At 53.1% G+C, this 21,309-nt stretch overlaps 1 protein-coding gene across 4 annotated transcripts in view; it reads right to left on the reverse strand.

The window, feature by feature from the left end:
• Positions 1 to 17,259: 17,259 nt before the first annotated feature.
• LOC101833610 (core histone macro-H2A.1) overlaps positions 17,260 to 21,309 on the reverse strand; it is a 60,669-nt gene continuing 56,619 nt past the window's right edge. For all 4 annotated transcript variants that reach the window (XM_040756063.1, XM_040756061.1, XM_040756059.1 and 1 more), the window contains exon 9: positions 17,260 to 18,005. In XM_040756063.1, coding sequence (XP_040611997.1) covers positions 17,840 to 18,005 — 166 coding nt within the window. In that variant the 3' untranslated portion in view covers positions 17,260 to 17,839. The remainder of the gene's footprint in view (positions 18,006 to 21,309) is intronic.

Genomic DNA, 21,309 nt, shown 5'->3' on the forward strand with positions numbered 1-21,309 from the left:
TGGGGTAGCTACACAGTGGGGCATTATAACAAATAATAAACCATGTTGTTGATGAAACTAGACAGACTTACAAGCTACCATGCTAAATGAAATGAGCTGGGCTCAGAGAGGCCGATGTCACCAATGTCACCCGCTTCTCTCATGTGTGGCTCTAGTTGGTAGGGAAGGGAGAAGCATGAGAATCATGGGGTAAACAGGAGTTAAGTACACTATGCACGGTGCATGATGGGGCCACAATAAAGCTCTCTTTGTAAAATTAATATGCAAAGAAGTTTAGACTTCTGAAATGTATGGATGACTCGGAAAACATGTCAAATAAGACAAGTGTTTAAACGTTTCAAGAATCCATTCTCCCTCCTCTGTCTCCTTTGGTGACTCAGAGCGGGCAGAAGTCAGTCCATTCTCTCTGACTTGCCTATCATGACTTATATATCACGTTAATAGCTTTAGCACCTGTACTATCTAATCTCCAGCACATAGTTAAGCAGAAAATCCTGGGATTAACACTACTTCCTAGTGAATCAACAGAGGACAGTGAGATAATTCACCTCAAATCACCAGCTGGAGATGGAACCCCGGAATCCCTCACCTTGGATACCTACCTGTGTTGATTTTCTCATGTCACTATAACAAATTACCACCAAGATGGTGGCTTAAGGCATCTTCAGTTGTGACCTTGGAAGGTCCTGAAGGATCTTCACGGATCAAATGTGAGTGAGCCCACTACATTCCTCTCAGAGGCTTCAGAGCCTGCTACATTCCCCTCAGAGGCTTCAAGGAAGATCTTTTTTTCATATTTTCTTCACCAGCTTCTAAAGGCCGCCCTGAGCCCCTTGTCTCCTGGCCACCATCTCCAACGTCAAAGCCATCCCTGGAGGGTCGTGGTCTCCTATGCCCGTCACTTGCCTTTGTCTTCTGCACCCTCCTAAGGTCCTTGTAGCCACACTGGGTCTCCCCCAGAACATCTCACTCCCTTACAGGCAGCTGGTTAGTAACCTCCAGTCTAGGGAGATCTTAATTCCCCCTTCTCATGCAGTCTGATCTCTACAGTCTCTGGGGGTTATAACGAGCACAGGCACAATATAAAACAATCCAGGCCATCTTTCGCTTTGAGATTGGCCAGCGAGCAAGCTACACATGCCCATTACTTTGCCAATCGCATTACCCAAGATAAACAAGAATGTTTACCCTGTGAAGGCGTGCATGTGGTTGTTCATAGCAGTGATACATACATACATATATATGTGTGTATATATATATATATATATATCTCGAACAGCCGCCAACTGTGACAAGGCCGAGTGTCCATTAGCTGATTAGTTCATATATATGATATATATATATCATATATAAAACAGCAGCCAACTGTGATGATAGCCTGAGTGTCCATTAGCTGATTATTGATGGATAAATGAAGCATGGCATCCATTTAGCACAGTGTGATGTCACAGCGAAAGTACAGGGATTACTTACACATGTCGCCGTATGGATGAGCTTTGAAAACATGAATTAAGCAAACAGGAAGCAGAGCCAGTATACAATGTCCTTTATGTGAAATTTCCCACAAAGGCAGGTCTACAGAGACTGTGAAAAAGGTTATGGAAGAAACACTCGGGACAATGTGGAGGAGGAGATGGACGAGTTCCAGAGCTAACCTGGGGTAAAGGCTATACAATGCATTCACTCACTATTTTCAAGTTTGTTAATTTCGCAGCAATCAATTCACAATTCACTTGAACTTCTAAAGCGCTGGTTCTCAACCTACGGATCATGACTGGGTCACCCAAGACTCTCAGAAAAGCATAGATACGTGTATTATGATTCATAACAGCAGCAAGATTACAGTTATGCAGTAGCAATGAAAGTAAGTTTGTGGCTGGGGTCACCACAATCTGGGGAACTGTGTTAAGAGGTCACAGTGTTAGGAAGGTCAGGACCAGTGGTTCGAGAGGCTGCGTTTAAGCAATAAGAAGGCCGGGCAGCAGGTGGTTGTGGGGCAGCATTCTGGTGTGTTTAGCAATAATGGAGTAATGGAGCAGGGAGACGACTTTGTGAGCAAAGTGCTTGCCATGCAGGTGTGGGGACCTGATTTGCATCGTTAACACCAAAGCTGGGCCTGGTGCTTTTCAGTCATTCTAGGGCTGGAGGTAGAGCAGGAGCTCCCTGGAGCTCACTGGACAGGTAGCCTTGCTGCATCAGAGCACTCTAGTTTAGAGAGATTCTCTCTCAAAACCTGGTGCTCGCCTTTGATCCCAGCACTCAGGAGGCAGCGGCAGCTTGACCTCTGTGTCAGCCTGGTCTATGTAGTGGTAGTGCAGTAGTAAGATTCCATGTCAAAACACCAATTAATAGGTAACACACACACTTGCCTGTTATGACATGCTACTCTGCTTTCTGCAGTAACCCAGAACCTACTCTATTCATTCATGTGGCAGTCGGTCCCTGCTCTGAATGGTCCCAAGCTACAGATATGCTGTTTTAAAGGTTTCTTTCTACGGACTCAAGTGGCTCTGCCTCCTTGATTTTGCTGCTGGCTGAGCCTGGTCACTTAATGCTGTCAACTGGGTTGCCCTGGTCCTGACTTGCCTCACTCACTGCCTCTGTCTGCGATGGCTTAGATGCCCTGGAGATGAGTTTGTCAGACTCATCTGACTCTGAGGGTGTTCTGTGCGGAGAAGAATTGGGCCTTCCAGGTGTGAAGCCTCTCGGCTCTTTCAGGACTCTGGGTCTGTCTTGTCCTCTAAAATGCCCTGGACCAGGAAGGTAACCTGAGAGTTGGCCTCCCGCATCACAAACCACCATCTCACTTGGCCAGGGGCAGCTGCTATCTTCCTAGACCAGTTTCTCCCGCGCTGCAGTCTACAGATTATGTGAGGCTTGGCATCCTTAGGTCACATACAAGCTCAGACGCTGCTGAGTGTCCATGAGTCCAATGGCTAGACTTTCTGCAAGGCAGATTAGATTGTCTATATGCAACCCCTTAAGAGGGGGCCTCAAGGGGTGTCACCCAGGGAGACACCAGATGATTCTCTGAGTAGACCTTAGCAAGCCACGCCTGTTGATGCACTGAGAAATCAGCTCAGCCTTGTTTCCAGGGCCAGCCCTCATCTCTGAGACTCACACGGTTTCTTCGCTGCTCAGTCACACACGGCCAGAGTTTCTCCATTTGTGCACGGACCCAGCGCTCATGAGACCCTACCCTCTTCCTGTCCGGCCTTCTCAGGGCTGGGAGCAAGGTGCTTTCAGGGACAAAGTCCTGAAACAACTATCAGTGGAGGACACATTTCCTGTGACGTCTCTGGGCTTAGGACAGGTGACTCCAGGCTGGGAAGTTGCCCTGTGAAATTTGGCCCTATCACCCACAGATAGACATGCACCATCCTGCAGCTGTGAGTTTAGTTTCTTGTCTCACTTGTGTTGGCCATTCTCCTCAGAGTAGCCTTGGCCCGCCATGGAAAAGTGGGAAGATTAAGCTGTAACTACTTGCAAAGGCCGTTCCTATAGTGAGAAGGGGTTGGGGAGCTTGAACAAAATCGGGGTTGCCCTTTCTGTTCGGGCTTAGGCTGAGTGTTCTCTTGGGAATGATAGCCAGGGTGTGTGCTTCCAGGAGAGGCCCAGAAGCAACCCTGCACCTTGGAGTGACAGGTTTTTTTTTCTTCCCTAAGCCCAGCTGCTGCAAGCCAAGGAGGCTTGCACGGCCCATGGTGGGCTTCTGGAGGATCCCATTGGCTTCCTCATCCTTCAACAAATGGGCTTGAAGAGCAACCTACTCCCTATGACTCCATCTGTGCCAGTCTCTGTGGTAGGAGGCCAGACTAAGAAGTAAGTACCTGGTCCTCTTTTGCCAAGAGAATTAGCTGACATATTCAGAAACTATCCGTTCTCTTTTGAGCCCTAGACTCTCATGTCATTGGGAGGCCAGATTGGAGGCCCCAAGGTTTCCTCTGGATAGATAGTATAATACCCACAAACCACCTGCCTTGCATCTGTCTCCAGGAAACAATGTATTGGCCTCCATGTATAACACTAGAGAGGGAGCCCATCCAGAACGCAGCTTAGATCCCATCTTCCCTGGGACCTCTGAAGAATTATATGGTGTTTTATTGGTTCTTGGGGTGTTTTCATCCACGCGTACAGTGATCATATCCAGCTCCGTTCTTCTTTCTAACTCTTCCCGATACACTCCCAACCTTCTCCCACTCCTCAAATTTCACACCCTTATTTTCTTATAGCCCACTGAGTCCATTTTCAGGGCTGTTATCAAGGAGGGTAGGGACTGAGAAGACAGCTGTCTCCCTTGACAAGTGCCACTCTGTCCTCTGTAACTCTGCTTCTCCTCCTTCCCCAGACGTTCTCTCTGGTTCTGTCTACGTCTGACCTGTACACTGATTTGGGACTGGACTGTAGTGGCACCTTGCCTTGGCAGTGAACTTGTAGTAGTGGCCTCACGTTGGGCGCCAAATGAAGGCAGTGGTTTAAATGAGTTCGCCAGACTCAAGATAAATGACACATAGGTGTTTTTCAGGGAAGGACTTACACAGAGCCGAGGTCTTCCTGCTCCAGAACTCTCTTCTCTCCGGTGCTCTCCACGACCCAAGAGTGCAGGCCAGCCCCTCCTCTACCTAAATAGGTCACATTTATACCTGAAACCACGCCCAAAGGGTGTGACCTCTCTTACAAGTTCACTGGCAAGGCAAGGTGCCACTACACAGGACCCAGCCTCTTTAACGTCTGTTCTTGTATTTGTGTGTGCACATGTGTACATGCATACGTGTGTGTGGAGGCCAGAGGCCAACATCAGATGTCTTCCTTGACTGCTTTCCATCTGCTTGCTGATTGGCTGGACCGCCTGGCCAGTGAACTCCTGGGATCCACCTGTTTCCACCCGCCCCGGGAACTAGGTTTGCAGAGGTAAGCCACTGTACGTGGCTTTTTATATGGATGGTGCAGACTGAAACTTGGGTTGGGTCCTTACGCTTGTAAATAAGAACTTACCTGACTGGGCTGGCTCTGCAGTCTAAATCCCATCCTGTTCATATGGCTAACATTGGTGGGTTCTAGGTCCATTCAGAAAGAAGATGAAGCTGTTTCACAGATCCTCCTAGGATACATGAATTTCACAAAGGTGACCAGCAGACCATTCTCAGAATTCAAAAAGCGATATCAACTTCCCAGAGATTTCCAGGTTGGGATGTAGCAGAGGGATGCTAGCTCACAGGAGGGATGCTCACAGGAGGGATGCTCACAGGAGGGATGCTCACAAGAGGGATGCCAGCTCACAAGAGGGATGCCAGCTCACAAGAGGGATGCCAGCTCACAAGAGGGATGCTATGTGGCCCTGTCTGGGATGCCTACCACCCCGACCCTCCTTAGTCAGACAGCTTTGGTTGCCCCAGCCTTTAAGGGAGCCTAGTGCAGCTAACTATCCAAGTAAGGTGTGTATCTTCTGGAGCAGATGAAAAAAACCCAGCCATGCATTGGACTGAATGTCACAGTGAGCCTGCTTCCCCTGGAGAACCGGCACTGAATCACGGTGCGAGCTAAGATCAGCCCTTCCTTTCTCTTTTGTTCAGGAGCCTGGCTCCTTCCCAAGCCAGGGAACCTGTCCAATGGTGCAGCCATTGGTGTGACCAATGCGGGTGGCAGCTAACTGAGGATGGGAAAGGCTTCATTTTGTCTGCCGGCTCTCGAGGTTCCAGTCTGTTTCTGCCTGTGGTGAGGCTCACAGTGGCGCTAAACCCTCGCTCACAGGGGACACTGGGAAGCAAAGGAGATGGAGAGACCAAGACACTGTAGCTTACTCCCAGTGACCCCGAACCTTCTTCCCACTCTTAACATTACTGTTCTCTCCCAATCACTTCATATTTGGGGGAGCCCTCAGTGTGTGGGGGCTTTTGGAGAACAAGATCTAAACCACAGCATTTCCTTAGAGAGGTGTTGGTGTTCTGAGCTGCCATTTACTGAGGACTCATTCCATTCCAGGCTCATCTATCATGTCATTCCATCTTGACAGCCATTTCACCGTGGCGGTGTGTGTCTGTGTGTATAGCGGTAGTGCATTTTTTTAATATGCAAGTTATAGACCCAGAGAAACTTAGTATATACCGCAAGTCACGGTTACTAGAGCATAGAGCTGGAAGCCTAGCACGGCTACCACTTGACACGAAAGCGCCAAGGCCCGGCATTCTGTGATTTGCACATGGGAGCTGCCTAAGACAGATGAGCAGAAGGCTCTGCACTAGTCCTGATTCCTGGCCTCCGATGGGCTGCCAGGCAGGCAGGTTGCATCCTCCAGCACTGCCCCGAGGTGAGGAGTGCCCAGAGTGGTCTCCCTGTTCCTCCCAGGCAGGTAGGCGAGCATCTGTGGAGGCAGGACTGCCAACCTGGTGGGCAAGCGCAGGGCTGCTTAGACTTAAGGGGTAAGTTCAAAGCAGAAAGGAAGCTGTCTTTAAATGCAGGGGCAGTGTGTGTGCTGGGGCCAAAGGAGGATGGTGGAGAATTCCTAGTAAAACTTTACGGCTTCCTGCCTTCCCCTTCTCTCCATCTTTAAGCCATGAAAGTCATGCATCTGGGGGGGCCGTCTTGCTGAGTGAGGGCAGGAACCACCCAGCCCCCCCTTAGACCAGCCAGGGTAGGACCTCCAGCTTCATCAGCCTCCACCCTCGACTTTCCAGTGTGCGGCCATCTTCCAGCCCCGGGGTGACAAAGAGCAGCCTTGAGCTGCTCTCAGAAACTGATGGCACCTACTGCCCTTGGCCGGCCGGGCTGCGAGCGGGCAGAGGAAGCTCAGCTGTTATCCTTTTTATGTGTATTGACTTAGTAGAGTGCAAACATGTTAAAAGTTCACTTTCTCCTTTATAGGAGTCTATAAAAAAGGCTCTTAAACCAGAGTCCTAGGGCTTCCGCAAGACAAATGCGGGCCAAGGCCTCGGGGAGGTGCTGCGCCTCCCTCTGCCCCTTGCAGGGCTGTGGGCTGCTCCAGGGCGCTGATTCAGGCCAGAGCCTGGGTGAGCACCTGGGCCTTTCCATCACGACGCGTCCATGCCCGTGGCCAGAGGAGCCCGCTGTGGGGGAGACCTCCCTGAGGCTGGCAGCCTGTTTCTGGTGAGTCCTTGGTGACCCCCTGGGTGTGAGTGGGGAGTTCTGGGGTCCAGGACTATTTCCTGGACCCCATGACAGGGCCAGTGGTTCTGAGTCGCTGAATACGCGGTGACTGTGGGGCAAGGAAATGTCCTCTCTCAGAGTGACAGTTCTCAGCAACTGTCCTGCCCAGTGACTCAGGTCCCTGTGCAGCCGGCAGTGAGGAGGGACACTTGGGAGGCCTGGAATGGAAAAGGGGGCTCCTCGTTTGGCTTTGGGAGCCACAGCCTTGTCTAGCCTTGTCTGTGGAAACCGCCCTCTTACAGCCGAGGGGGCAGGTGAGGCAGTTAGAGGTTAAGCCCCGAGGTGCACTATGGAGGGTTGGCAACTGCCAGGGCCCTTCCAGCCTTAGTTTCTTCGCCTGCCATCGTGGCAATGGTCCCTTCTCTGAGTGCTAGGCTCCTGGCTTTGTCACAGGAGACAGTAAAGTCAGAGGACGGGAACTGAGCAGGGGGTGGGTGCCGTGACCCAGAGGAACTGGCAACTAACAGTCTCCTCGCAGCTACCAGGCATACTTGGCCCTGAGGCAGGTGAGCAACACTCACTCTTGGCTCAATGAACAGCCGAGGACGGCTAACAAATTGTGAGGCCCTGGGCTCTTGGAGAGTCCGGCCAGTCCCTTTGCCCGGCTTTCTTCCCTGCTGTGCGTCCTGGCTGTGGCTTGAAACAGGAACGGGCAGGCTCTCTCTGACCTCAGGCGCACGCACTGGGTATCACCTGGCACGCACTTATGCCCAGTCCAGCTCCACGAACCGGACCCCCGAAGAGGGCCGGAGCACAGAGCTCAGTCTACCATCTCTGCATGGTGACCGACCCAGGTGGACTGCAGAGGAGCAGGTCCTCTTGGGACCTGGAAGACGCTGGGTGAGCATTGACTCGGAGTGCCCCCTCACAGCCCTACAGCAGAGATGGTATCCACGCCGAGAACCTGAGGTCACCTAGGCTCCCAGAGGAGCAGAACAGCGCAGAGAAGGAAGAATATTCATGCTGCTGTGCAAATCCACCCAGAACTCCCGGTGACAGAGCGGCGTTGCAGCCAGGCCTGGCCTGGCCACTCCGCCTGGGTCCTGTGGGCCCTCTGGGTCTTGGACAGTGGAGATGAGTCACTAACAGGAGAGTCCTTCCCGGGAGTCCAACCTGATAGCAGGCGTCAGGCATTTCGTGATGATGATGTCACCGTGTGAGCACTGTTGTTGCTGTTCTCCGCGCCTCAGTGTGGTGGCGTGTAGTGCCTCAGCATCATTTGCTCATGAAGTGCCCTGGCTGGGACATTCATTCCATAGTCCAAATGAAGGGACACAGAAAACTCGGGCCCTGTGGCCTTCGGTGTCGTAGAATCAGGCTGTTCCGCGTAACTCTGTCCTACTGGAGATGTTCCGTCCTTAGCGCCATCAAGCCGTGTGGCTTCCCCTGACCAGGTGTGGCCATCACACGCTTGAAACGTGACCAGTGTGGCTGTGAAAATGGATTAGCGACTTCATTTAGTCTTAGCTAGCTTAAATTTAACCTGGTTAGCATCTGCCATCTCAGTCAATACTGTTCTAGAATGTTCTTTCCAAGCTGGGCTTTATTCCCTGGCTGTCCTGAGCCATGACAGTGTCACATGGAGAGGGGCTCCGAAGGCTTCGGTCCCTTTGGCCTCGTACGATAAAGGTGGCTCCTATGCTTGGGGAGTAACCACATGGGTGAGATAACTACTCCCCAAACCTGGTCATGGCTCGTCTGGGTGTGAGCTCTGCCAGCACACAGCTTCTACCCTGTATGGCGGTTAAGGAATGAAAGCAGTTCTTACTTCCAGGCCACTGGTGACCAGCACGTTGTCACCAACCCTACACAACAGGGGAGGCGACTTTTCACAAGATCACACAGCAGTGGTGGTTTAGGTCTTCACTCTCCTAGGAGCTCCTCAGAGCACAAACGGAAAGACCAGCCAGGCCTCCCCTGCAGCAAAGGCAGGACACAGGGACCCTGCGGTCACGGGCCCCGGGGTACCATCCCTCTTATGGGAGCTCCTCTGCGTCCATCCACCTTCACAGGCTCCCCAGCGGGGAGTCGCCTGTCCTCGCCCTGTCATCTGTTCATGGCAGGGTCCCCTGGCTAGGCGTGGCCATGGTGGGGAAAGAGCTTCCTGTTTGTATGTGTCGTGATGGCGGCTTTGAGATGCTGAGTGACCTGCAGGGTGGAGACTCAGGACAGCCTTCATAGCTTTCCATTTCTGAGCCCCATTCTCTGCCACCATGCTGTCCCTGACTCTGAGTGACATCTGTGACATTTGCAGGGAGCACCGGCCACGCCCCTGGGCACATCTCTGTGAAGTGGCCTCTTGGAGTGAGCGCTACCCTGAGTTGGGAAGGGCGAAGAGTGGGGTGGTCCCTGCTCTGTGGGGCGGGAGCCCTGAAAGGACCTTAATAGGCACATTGTCCCCATGTTTCCAGAGTGCCGCCCGCCCGGCCACTTCCTCACACGCTGAGCGCTGGATGAGCTCATGTCTGAGGCTTGAGCAGCACAGAGAGCTGGGCCTGGCTGCTGGGAGGCCCTGTGGCCTAAGAAGCCCTCGCAGGCTGAAGGCTGGCAGAGTCCTGGAGCGGAACCTTGTAATGAGCTGAGCGCCGCCTGGATTTATGGGGCTGCGCACATGGGCCTGGCCTTCCTGCGAGGGCCTCCACACGGGAACAAAAACAAGTGCTGGCCCAAGTGTGGCGCGACTGCGTCTTAACAAGAGTCTGCTAATTATGGGAAGGTCTCAGCCAGAACCCTAACCGGAGGAGGAGAGCAATTCCTGTCTGCCGGGGCTCTGCTGGCGTAGCCTGTCTCTGCCCAGGAGACCGAGGGCATGCAGACCATGGTGCCTATTCACCAACTCTGCAGCCTCAGACATTGCATTGAGCTCACCTTCGCCTCACGTGTCCTCATCTGTAAAACGGGATCCCAGCTTTTCAAGGCCAGTGGAAGGTAGTGTCCCCGAACAAATAAGGGCTAATTTCAGAATTTGCCATTCCTGCCTTGCATCCTGGTTAGGCCAGGTCCCTGTTCTGTGGCCCGCACAAATTGTTTTACCTCTCGGATCCAAAAAGTGTTGCCTAGAAGACGGATACAAGGAATGGCGCGCGGAACTGTTAGGAGGACGTGGTGTCGTCTGTGGGCTGCTCTGCCTACACTCAGTGCTCACACAGGGCGTAGTCTGTGGGCTGCTCTGCCTACACTCAGTGCTCACACAGGGCGTCGTCTGTGGGCTGCTCTGCCTACACTCAGTGCTCACACAGGGCGTCGTCTGTGGGCTGCTCTGCCTACACTCAGTGCTCACACAGGGCGTCGTCTGTGGGCTGCTCTGCCTACACTCAGTGCTCACACAGGACGTAGTCGCGTCCCTGTGACGTTGATGTTGGTTCCAACCTGGGAACAGAGGTGGCCACTGCCTGAGTCCTGTGCTGGTCTCTCAAAGGCCCTGCTGCCATGGTGACAATGCTTGGTGGCGTGACAGTCAGGGAAGCAGAGGTGGGACACACTTCCTGCCAAGAGAGCATAGAGACCGATCTGGGCAGCCACGCTGAGGGTCACGGCCCCTCTTTTGGATGAGAGAATAAAACAACAAACAATAAGACAGTACCAGGAGCCAGGCTGTGGTACTGTGGAGCAAGCTGCAGGACCTATGAGGAGCCTCCTGACACACACACGTACACAATCATCAAGGTATGCTGACATACACATGTACACAATCATCAGGATACACTGACACACGTGTACACAATCATCAGGGTACGCTGACACACACATGTACACAATCATCAGGGTACGCTGACACATGTGTACACAATCATCAGGGTACGCTGACACACACATGTACACAATCATCAGAGTACATTGACACTCAGGCCCTTTGGGAAAGGGATAGAGGGTGTGTCATTGTAGGACCGTGTCTTTGTGGAGGGCAGAGTCTCCTTACTCAGTATCCCCAGAGCCTTGTACCAGGCATGGCCCATGGAAGTCAGAGACTGTGTACGCAGACATAGGCAAGGGTCGGGTGGAGGGGCAGCTGCATAGGACCCACCGTCTGGCAAACCCGCTGCTGCAGCCCGTGGATATGTAGGGTGGACTGAAAGAGGGTGCCCTTCCAGGAGAAAGCATTCCCGGAGGATGCTGGGAGTGTCCAAGGGGTGGAGACATGCAGGGTTGGGCGGGACTATAAATAAGCAAAGGTGATGGTGGTGGTCTTCCGGAGACAGCCGGTGCGTGCCAAGGGCTGGTCGGCCAAGACGTGTGGCCCCTCTGGAGTGAGGTCAGGCGCAGCTGTGCCTGGGGAGAGATCTGGTCTTTTTCCTTGATAAACCTCAGGTGAAGGCAGCCCCCTACGTCCATGGTCTCAGTTTATCTATTCTATAAAACAGACACGGAGTCAGTGGCAGTGTGTGTACGTGTGTTCTGCATGCTGGAAGAGGTCATGTAGACGGGATGGTTGCTGTGCTGGAGACACTAGGAGGCAGAAGAGAGTTCCAGAGAAAGCCTTTGGGAAGTAGGCCTCGGAGGCGATACTGATACTCATCTGCTTGAACGGGCCATCGTTAACTCCTAGAGCACTCTTAGGGACGGCGGGCAAATAGGACAAACACTTGAAGCGAGTGGAAGTTCCTTAAGTTCCCATGTCACTTGTCCCTGTGACGTTTCCTGTAGTGCATGCAGCCAGAGGACCTCAAGGTGAGACCTCATAGCCAGGACCTCTGTGGGACCTAATGAGGAGCTGCTCGGTTTCAATTATGCGAGGGGCTCTGCCTCGCACGGTTTGACTGACAGCTCATTACCCTGCTGCCGTTTTTTTGGGCAGTGGAATTTAATCTCCCAGGTGGGAAGCAAATCAATTTGCCCATCTGCCACAGCTGAGCCTACTTAAACTCAACTCTAATTTATTCTCTTAAGCTTTGTTGTTTCGGAGTACAGAAATATTAAGTTTCCCAGGCAGCTTGGGCAGGGTGCACAGGCAGATGTCCCAGAGAGTCTCGTCTGGGGTCTGGCCTGGGCAAGCCATGGTGGTCACCTGGGGATGATGGTGTGTTGGGAGTGTGTGGGGGTCACCATGAAAATCACCTGCCTAAGGCCTCGGGGTAAGAAAGGACTCCTGCCAGCAAGGCACATGGGCTTCCCGTTTTCTGTATGTTCTAAGCTGCGCTACTCCACGCTGCAGTCAGTAGTGTGGTGTCGTGCTAAGCACAGACTCGGAGAGCGTCATTCTGGTGCTGCATGCTTTTCCCGCTCCTACTGTGTATACCCTAGAACGTGCCCAGGCTGACATCAAGTACCTGGGAGTCACGGTAAGAGATGGCGCACTCTGCTCAGAGTCTCCAGAGACTTGTCTCAAGTTCTTCAAGGGGTTATGATGACAAATCTGTAGACAGTTGTACCACTTCACAGAGCAAAACAGGTCCAGAAGGACACCTTAGAAATTGTAAACTGTGGGTTACAATTGGTGGGAGGTGGCTCCCTCTGCTTCTACTCGGGTTCTAAAGATGGTTATTTGCATGTCCCTCAGTTCTGTCCTTGACCAAACAGAAGGCTCCAGAAACTCCTATGTATGTGTACGTATACCATTATGTGTAGGCATGTGTGTGTGTGTGTGTGTGTGTGTGTGCATGTGTGCATGCGCACACGTGGGCATAGGATGGAGTCGCTGGAGGGGCAGCAGAGGAGGCAGGTGTGTCCTGTGGTGGGAAGCAGTGTTTCTGCCACAGTTCTGAGTCTGACAGTCCAGCCCCTGCTGGCTTGGTTTCCAGGGGTCAGGGAGAGGCCAGTCTATTTACATGCCTTCGCCAGGAGTGCAGGGGGTGTCGGGGCCTGGGGATTAATGAGCAGTGCATTGCCTCACCTGTTGGGAGGGTCATGTGATATGATTTTGATATGAGGGGGCCCCAGAAGCAAACATGGCAGGTCAAGTTATAAATAGAAGAAAAGCCCAAAGAAAGGTGGCTCCGCCCCTTGCCATTGAACGTGTGTCTTTCTTCTCACTGAGCAGTGGGTGTCAGGCTCCCTCCTGCCCCGGTACCCTCAGGCAGACACCCCCCTCCCCGCAAGGTGGCTCCAAGGCCAGCTTCTAAGATAAAGTGCTTCGGGGACAATTAAATATCATGGTTGCTAATGAGGATATGGGACAAGCTTTGCCTCCAGGACCCCAGGATGACAGCCAAGCAGTGTGAATGGCAACCGCACAATGGAGAAGCTGGCAGGGCCCTGCCTCCTGAGGAAGGCTGAGCAGACAGCCGAGAAGCCCTGGGACCCGGGAGGTGTGGACTCTGGGTGAAGCATGGAGGCCGGTGCCCGCAGCGCCCTCCTCCGCCACCCCTTCAGTGTGTAAGCTGACCTGTCTGTCAGGGCTGGCTATAGCGCGACCCAATATCGACCTGACCCTGAATGGAAAGGAATTTGCCAAACGCTGAGACGAGGGTGCAGAGGCTGGGGAGGAGGGGCTGTTGTGAGTGGGGGTGGGGTACAGGCCGGGGTCCTCAGCGAAGGGGCCCAGGGTGCCTCCTGCCTGGAGCTGCCCATGTTACGCTCGGCTCTCTTGGGTGAGAGATTCCAACCTTTCCGACCAAGTCTAGGGCATGAGGTTAAATGTTCCCAGAGACTCTGGAGCTCCCACATGAGAAGCCAAAGCTCGGTCCTCCAAACCCATCACCTGTGTGACAGGCCACTCCATACAGAATGCATTCAGTCATGTCAAGCACTAGCTTGCTTACATACACATTTTTCGAGTTTTATTCTTATATATGTGGGTGCTCTGTGTGCACCTGTGCCTGGTACCCAAAGAGGCCAAGAGGCCAGGAGGGTGTTGGGACCCCTGGAACTGGAGTTACAGACGGTTGTGAGCCGCCATGTGGGTGCCGGGAACGAAACCTGGGCCCTCTGGAGGGGCATCCAGCGTTCCCGGCCAAGGAGCTTCTCTGTGGCTCCTTCAGCACACACGCTGACTCGTGTTTCGTGTGGTAGGGGGCTCATGGCTCCAAGGCTGACTACCCAGGTCCTACCAGGGGACAGACAAGAAACCCTGCCTAAGTGCAGAACAAAATAATGGGCGATATGAAAGGGGAGTCCACCTGGAGAGGCTCTGCTAGTCAGGCTGCGCTGGGTTCAGATCCTCTCTCCCTTTACAGCCACGTGGTCTTGTGGGAAAATGTTTCTCCTGTTTCCCTGTACCGGAGGGGCCGCTCCCGTCCTCACAGGCTTGCCAGGGGAAGCAAGGGTAAGGACGTGCACAGAGGACACACTCACTGCTGCCATGGTTAGTTTGGTCCCAGTTGGAGCTGTGGTGTCTTGCTAGATCCCAGGGGTCATTTGAAAGCTCCTGGAGGAGGCTGCTGAGAGCACCCGTGGATTTTTTTCAGGGTGGAGCCCCCACCACCATGGGCGAGGGTTGCTCTTCAGAAACAAGTCAGGGGAGGGGGTGGGGATGGCTCAGTGGGTAAGAGTGCTTGCTGTGGAAACATTAGGACCTGAGTTCAAGTCCACAGCGCCTGTTATGACGATATTTGTGGGGAACTTTGTCGGATTCCATGTTGGGCGAGGTTGACCGAGGCGGAGGGACAAAAATGCCAGTCAGACAGAGTGAAAGTGAGAAGTTTTATTAGAAAGGGAAGGAAAGAGAAAAGGGGAGAAGAGACCGAGAGAGGACAGAAAAGAGGAGGGAGACAGGAAAAGTCCTGTCCGCCCCAGGGGAACAGCGGGAAAGAGATACAGACAGCCAAAAGAGCGGAAAGAGGGCATAAGTGGGCGGGTCTGTCTTTTAAAGGGTCCTTTGCACCTGCGTGCAGACTGTACTCGTGGAACCCTGGGCTGAACAGGTTTCTGCCTGAGAGCATCCTGCCAGGTGACAGGGGCAGCCCAGTGTAATGCCTGAATCCTTACAACACCCACAAAAAAATTAAGATAAAAATTCCAGCTGTGGCTTCACGGGGCTGTGACAACCAGTGTTGTGACAGGCAGAGGGAGGACAATCATGTTGGTTTGCTGGCTGCCAGTCACGCTCTGGGTTCAGTAAGAGACCCTGTCTTAAGTAAACACAACAGAGCAGGATGTGCACATATGCCCCCCCCACACACATGAAAAACTGTTTCCTAAGTGAGGGGTGAGTTTGTTTTCTGGAGCAGCTTTGGAATACAAGGGTATATGGTCCTGAAGTCTGGATGGACATGGGGACTCTGTTCCATGGCATTTGCTTAGCTTGTCGCAGGATACCCTGGGCTGCGGAAGGACACTTCAGGGCCTGCATCATCCCTTCACAGTAATTTGTATGCGCATTTTACTAACCCAAGCTTGGTCTTCTGAGTGGAGGCAGAGGAAAGGTTCCTTGCAGATACATTTCTTACATTTTTGGTTGTGAGCCTAGCCTTTAACAAAAGCTGAGCCACCTCTCCAACCCCAATAGATGCATTTCTTAGAAGCCATGAGTCTCCCCCAGCCCCCACCTTCAAACAGGAGGCTGGTGGCAGAGAACACGTTTTGACCCATTTTTAGAAACCAACTAGTTGGTTTACAGATGCTGGGAATCTCAGCTAGACCTTCTCCTCCTCCGTTTCCCTGAAGTTTCTTTAATGTGCACAACCCCAGAAACCATTGTACACTGGAAATTCAAAATCTAGAATCATTTAGGTGATTTTGGTAACTCATGCAAACCCTGCTAAATGCAATGAATTCTTTTGTGCAGTTGCCCAAAAAAAAAAAAACAAAAACAAAACAAAACAGAAATTTCCTGCCATTCTCTGGGTCCTTTCCCAATCCTTTGGGCGACATCTAGTGGACGGTCTTCAGACACTCCGCATTGCTTTACTGGTATTGCTCCAAAGGTAAAGAAACCCAAGTCTCAAAGAAGCCATTTAAACCTGGGCTCCTTCTGGACATTTCAGTAAGTACCCGACAGGTTCCATTCTCTTGAGTTAGAACTGCCACCAAGGCCAGGTGGACTGTCAGTGACCAGCGCCAGGGTCTGTGCTCAGGGGTCATCTTTTGACCTCCCAGGCAAATCACCCTCAGGCACTGTTCCCAGATGGGGCGTGGTTAACGGCAGGCCCCGCCTTTTGGTGTGATAGCAAGGAGCATGGGCGATGTTGCCCAGGAAGGCCTCAACGACGGCGCCTGGCACACGGCAGATGCCAAAACTACCAGCGAACGGCAGTCCCTACTTGTGCCCCTGCAGCGGCTACACGTAGGAGTGATGCTCTCGAAGATGGAGCGGCTCCCCTAACAAAGTCCGGGTTCCTGTTTGAAGAGACATCCCCTGGGAAATCAGTGCCAAACTAAGCCTTGCTCTAACAAGAGATGAGACAATCCAAGCCTAGCAAAACAATCTGGTTCTTTTCAAAAGTGAGGCAGAAGAGTAAGGTTGTGAAAGTCTTGCTCAGGTCTGAGTTAGGTTGTGTCTACTGCTGAGACTGCTCCCCTTGTGTCTTTTGAGACACAGGCCATACAGCCCCAGCCAGTCTCTTATTCACAGGGCTCTACCAGCCCCTGCCTCCACGCTGCCATTAAAGGCATGCGCCACCACACCAGGGAGAAAAGAGATCTTTTCCTCTATCCATGCTCTGTGGACACTTCCAGCTTCTGTGCTCTTTGGTAGCCAGACTAAGTCACAAGTGCCCACGAAGCGAAAGGCGTCTTGTGTTTCCCTAAGGCACTTTTGACCCTTGAGTGGCAGGACATCCTGCGTCCTTGGTAGTGGCGGAATGTCTTTGGGGAACCCTCTTGCCAGGGGTCCTCCTTCAGGGATGTGACCAAATGCAAACCAGCAGAGGGGCTGAGGCTTTAGTTCTATCCACAGAGCCCAGGTACAAGTCAGAGACAGACAGGGGCCAGGAGGGCAGGAGAAGGTTGGCCCAGAGTCCGAGGTCATGGTCTCTGTACCCGCCACTTACCACCTGCGGCTCTGAGTACACGCCCTTCCTTCTCTGTGAAATGGGGCTAACATCCCCAACCACGCTCAGGGGATTTGAAGATTTCTACATGAATTCTCTGCACATCCCTAGGGCCAGCAGAGGGACTGTCGGGGGAGCCTTCTGGGTTGTAGGCTGCGGAAGGAGGCCCACATCCTAGGGAGACTGGCCTGAGGCTCACAGGAACAAGGATGCAAAGCATGCCAGTCACAACAGTTTAACATTTTACTAAATCAATTCACACAAATTTCAAATTGCAAATATAATTAAGGACAACAGATTCAGTTCTGTTAACATTTTTCATTTTCAAATCTATCATTAAGACAAAAAGTAAACAAAAGTTAGGTCTGTTGCAAATTTTATGATTTTTTTCTGAGGGAAAAAAACAAGGAAAAAGAACGCCACTGGATGTACAGTAAAGCGTCACAACACACGTTACAAATGGGGCTTCCTGCTGCTGCGACACAGGAGAGGGACCGTCCTCCTCACAGCTCTGTGTTAGTCCAGACTTCATTAAAGTAAAACTATAAAATCCCCTAGGTTAACTAAGTCAGACACGGTCTGGACCGCAGTGCTTAACAAGGACAATGCTGACTATCAGTGCTAACAGAAAACATTTTAGAAGGTCAAAAACAATCAAACTGGAAACCAAAACCTCATTTTCCCCAGAAGAGCGAAACTGAGAAGGAAAGGAGTCCCACCCCCCAGTAAGAGCAAAGGGCTTTTTTTTTCTTTTTCTTTCCAGTTGGAGGTGGGGGACACGGTCTTTACTGGCTCTAGGGATCACTGGCCTAGTTGGCATCTAGCTTGGCCATTTCCTGCACATAGATACCTATACTCTCACTGTCAAAAAGCACAAAGTACACGGTCTTGATGGAGGATGACATAGTGGACACGAAGTAATTGGAGATGGCCTTCAGAATGAGCTGGGCTGCCGTCTGCTTCGGGAACCCATTCCTGTAGACGAGAACACAGAGGTCAGTCAGTGTTCAGGCACCCGCTATGAGCCCACCTCAGCTTCCCCTGCACGGTCCTCCCTCTGGGCTGGTGCTTACTGAGCCCTGGAGGTGTTCCCACAGGGGTGCACCAGAGCCCTTGCGGGAAGAGTTGATCAGAGAACTGCCGTGTACTGTTTGCACTTGGGAGTGAACCCGCCACCAGCATGTGACCCTCCCCTGTCTCAGAGCATCTCAGGTGTCCTCCTAGACTCCTTGTCCTGAGGAAAGACCGGCTCTGACACAGGAGAAAGAAGAGCAAACAGCCCAATGGCATTAAAAACAGATCTTGAACACAACCAGAGGGCAAACCGTTTCTAACCATGGTTACTGTCATCCTGTGGTGGGAATGAGACGCCCATGCCTGGACACTGCTTATAACTCCCTTAATGGGGAGCTGCACCTTTGGTGGGGCTCCTCAGCTCGTCTCTGCTGCCTCTTCTGATGTCTTTGTGCTACTTGCTACAGACGTGTTTACGTTTTCTCTCTGCTGGGCTTCTAGAGCCCGCTTCTGCTGGGTGTTGTAAGCACCTGGTGTGGCGTTAGCTGTCTACCTGCGGCCCACTGTGTCGTCTCCGACTCAACAAGCAACTCATTCAAAACCAAAAGTAAGGCTGTTGTAGAGCGTCATCCAGACAGCCATCTAGCACTCACAAGATGACAGACAATAGCCAGGCATCCGTGGGCACAGGAAAAACGGGATGCAGTCTTTACAGGGAGGCAGCACCCAGGGAACGTTCTGGAAGGAATTCTGGGTGTGCATGAGTTGGTCGAGGTGTATAAGCTTCTGTTTCTTCTGTCCATTGTCCCTGGAACCACCATTAGCGTCAGACTGCTAAGGCACCAGCCAGTGTCAGCCCATCATGGCCAGGGGGGTCTCCAAGTAGCTCTGGCCTCCAGTTGTATGCCGGTCTTATTGAGTGCCATGGCGGTGAGGGCTGCTGGACCCAGAAACCATCTCCAAATGAATCGGTTAGTATCACAGCCACGGGCAGGGCAGCACTACGGTGCAGAGCAGAACTCTGGGCCAAGTAGCTCTTGACTTCAGGATATCACCAAAGTGTCCAGCGCAGTATATCCTGTCGCTGTGTGTGGTTCCACTGAAGATGCCATATGGAGCTCGGAACTTAGAATATGAACTCAGAACTTGGCAGCTCAGTGCTCATGAGCCTGTCCTGGCCAATACTGTGTGTGCGCCTATAGGGGTTCAGTGCAGGGGGGCTGGCCTGACCTGGTGGAAGACGTGATCACAGCACCCCTAGTCTTCTGCACACAGGGTGAGACGTGTTCACAGCACCCTAGTCTTCTGCACACACGGGGTGAGACTGTTCACAGCACCCTAGCCTTCTGCACTGTGTGCCTGTGACTCGGAACCACCTGGGAGCCACATTTTCCACAGCGCTAGTGTCCAAGGTGTCACATGGCCACAGGAAAACACTCTTTGGTGACCTGCTATCACCTAGGAGACCTGGGCAGTCCCACACACTTCAGGGAGGCAGCTTGTTGTTAGAGGGCGGCATCACCTCAGGGCATGTTCCCAGGCTGTGTGAAATAGTGGGGTGCGTTAAGGCTTAGGGACTCTCTGCACACTGCAGTCTGGTTTTATCCCAGAGTGACCCTGGTGAGCTAGCGAGGCTGGAGGACAGGGACAGGACAAAAATAGGACTATATAGTGAGGTAGCCAAGCTGGCTGCCTCAGATCTGAAGGCCAGCTGGGCACAGGGCCATGACTCCCTTCCTTAGGTATGGAGGAGCGCAGAGGGGGTACGCTGGATGGGCTTGGTGGAGGAGGTTACATCTGACCTTTGCTGTGGAGAGCTCAGTCCAACAGTGCAGACCACAACTAACTCTCTGAGTGTTCCTGTGTCCTGCCCTCAGACCCAGCAGATAGAGGGTTGCCGGACCGGGCAGACCTAGGCCCATGCGCATAACCTGGATAGATATGGGAGCTGTTCTCTGCATGCGAAGGCCCAGGCCGTGCTCGGCAGGTGCCGTGCTCGGCAGGTGCCGCGCTCAGTCAGCGCAGGAGGCCTGCCTGTCCCTGTAAACCTGCTCAGGTGAACGGAGCTGGAGGAGCTGAGGAACTGCCTGCTGCAATTCCCCAGCCAGGCCACAAGCTGACCTCCGGTGTGCTCAGCCACAGGCGTGCCTGGTGTCCAGCTCTGACCGTAGCTCAGCATACCAAGTGGGAGTGCTGTTGTGGTGTAGACACTGCTGTGGTGTAGACACTGCTGTGGACCAGGCCTCCCCCGACTGCAGGCCAGTCTCCTAGGCGCACCGCTGGTCACTCCTCCCTGGTTCGGCGTTCGCTGGCAGACCCTCAAGTGCTTCCCAGTTCTCTCCTGTTGCTGTGTCCTAAGTCTGAACCTGGTGTCCCCCCTCCCCCAAGGTCTGTGACCCCTCTTTAGGAACTGTGTTCTACTTGCAGGCAGCAGAGCGGGACTCCATAATCTGGATTTGGAGGTTTACGCCAGCAGCAGCACCCAGCAAACCCTCCTGCTGGGTGAACGTGCACCTGTTTGTCCTAGGAAGCCATGCCTGAAGTAGCGGCCCCGCCGGGGTCATCGAGACAGCAGCAGCAAGGTAGGCGCTCGCCTTGTGCTGCTGGCACGGGTGGCAAATGCGTGGGTGGGATGCTGACCCGTCACACACCATCCCTGCACCCCAAAGGTGGGGGCAGCGCCTTGTCTAGCCCCTCATTCAGCACACAGGTGACCTGACTATTTGCCCCTTCCCCCAGGGCAGAGGCGGGGCAGCGGAGAGCTTGTAGACTTCTTGACTGCACAGAGATCCCTGTGTCTGTGACTCGCCCAGCCCTGTGAAGGCAGAGGACAGGTGACGCTAATGTGTGTTAAGCATCAGGGTGTGACCGGGCCCCCAGTAGAGGGAACTTGTCTCTCGGGATCATCCTCAAGGTTCCTGTGGTGGAGTACTACCCCAAACCCTCAGGCAGCTGTGACTGGGTGACTGCGGCTGGCGTCACAGTCACTGTAGGCTCTGTAACCAGTGCCGGCCGGCCTCAGCTTGCCGGAGAGCTGCCAACCAGCGTGTGGTGCCCAGTTGTACTGGACGGCGGTGGGTCTGGCTGCTGGCACACACAGCATGGGCTCCTTGGTACAGGTCCTGCCTCAGTCCCCGTCTGTATGGCCGCCGCAGTCTTGCCAAGTCTCTGCCTTCTCTAACGTGGGCAGGTCGCACAGACTTGAGAGGGTTCCGCTGCTCTTGGGCAGGGTGCGAGCACTTGTTTCCCCAGGCGTGAGGAGATG

The sequence above is a fragment of the Mesocricetus auratus genome, unplaced genomic scaffold (genome assembly GCF_017639785.1).
Source record: "Mesocricetus auratus isolate SY011 unplaced genomic scaffold, BCM_Maur_2.0 Super-Scaffold_100013, whole genome shotgun sequence".
Classification (NCBI taxonomy): domain Eukaryota; kingdom Metazoa; phylum Chordata; class Mammalia; order Rodentia; family Cricetidae; genus Mesocricetus; species Mesocricetus auratus.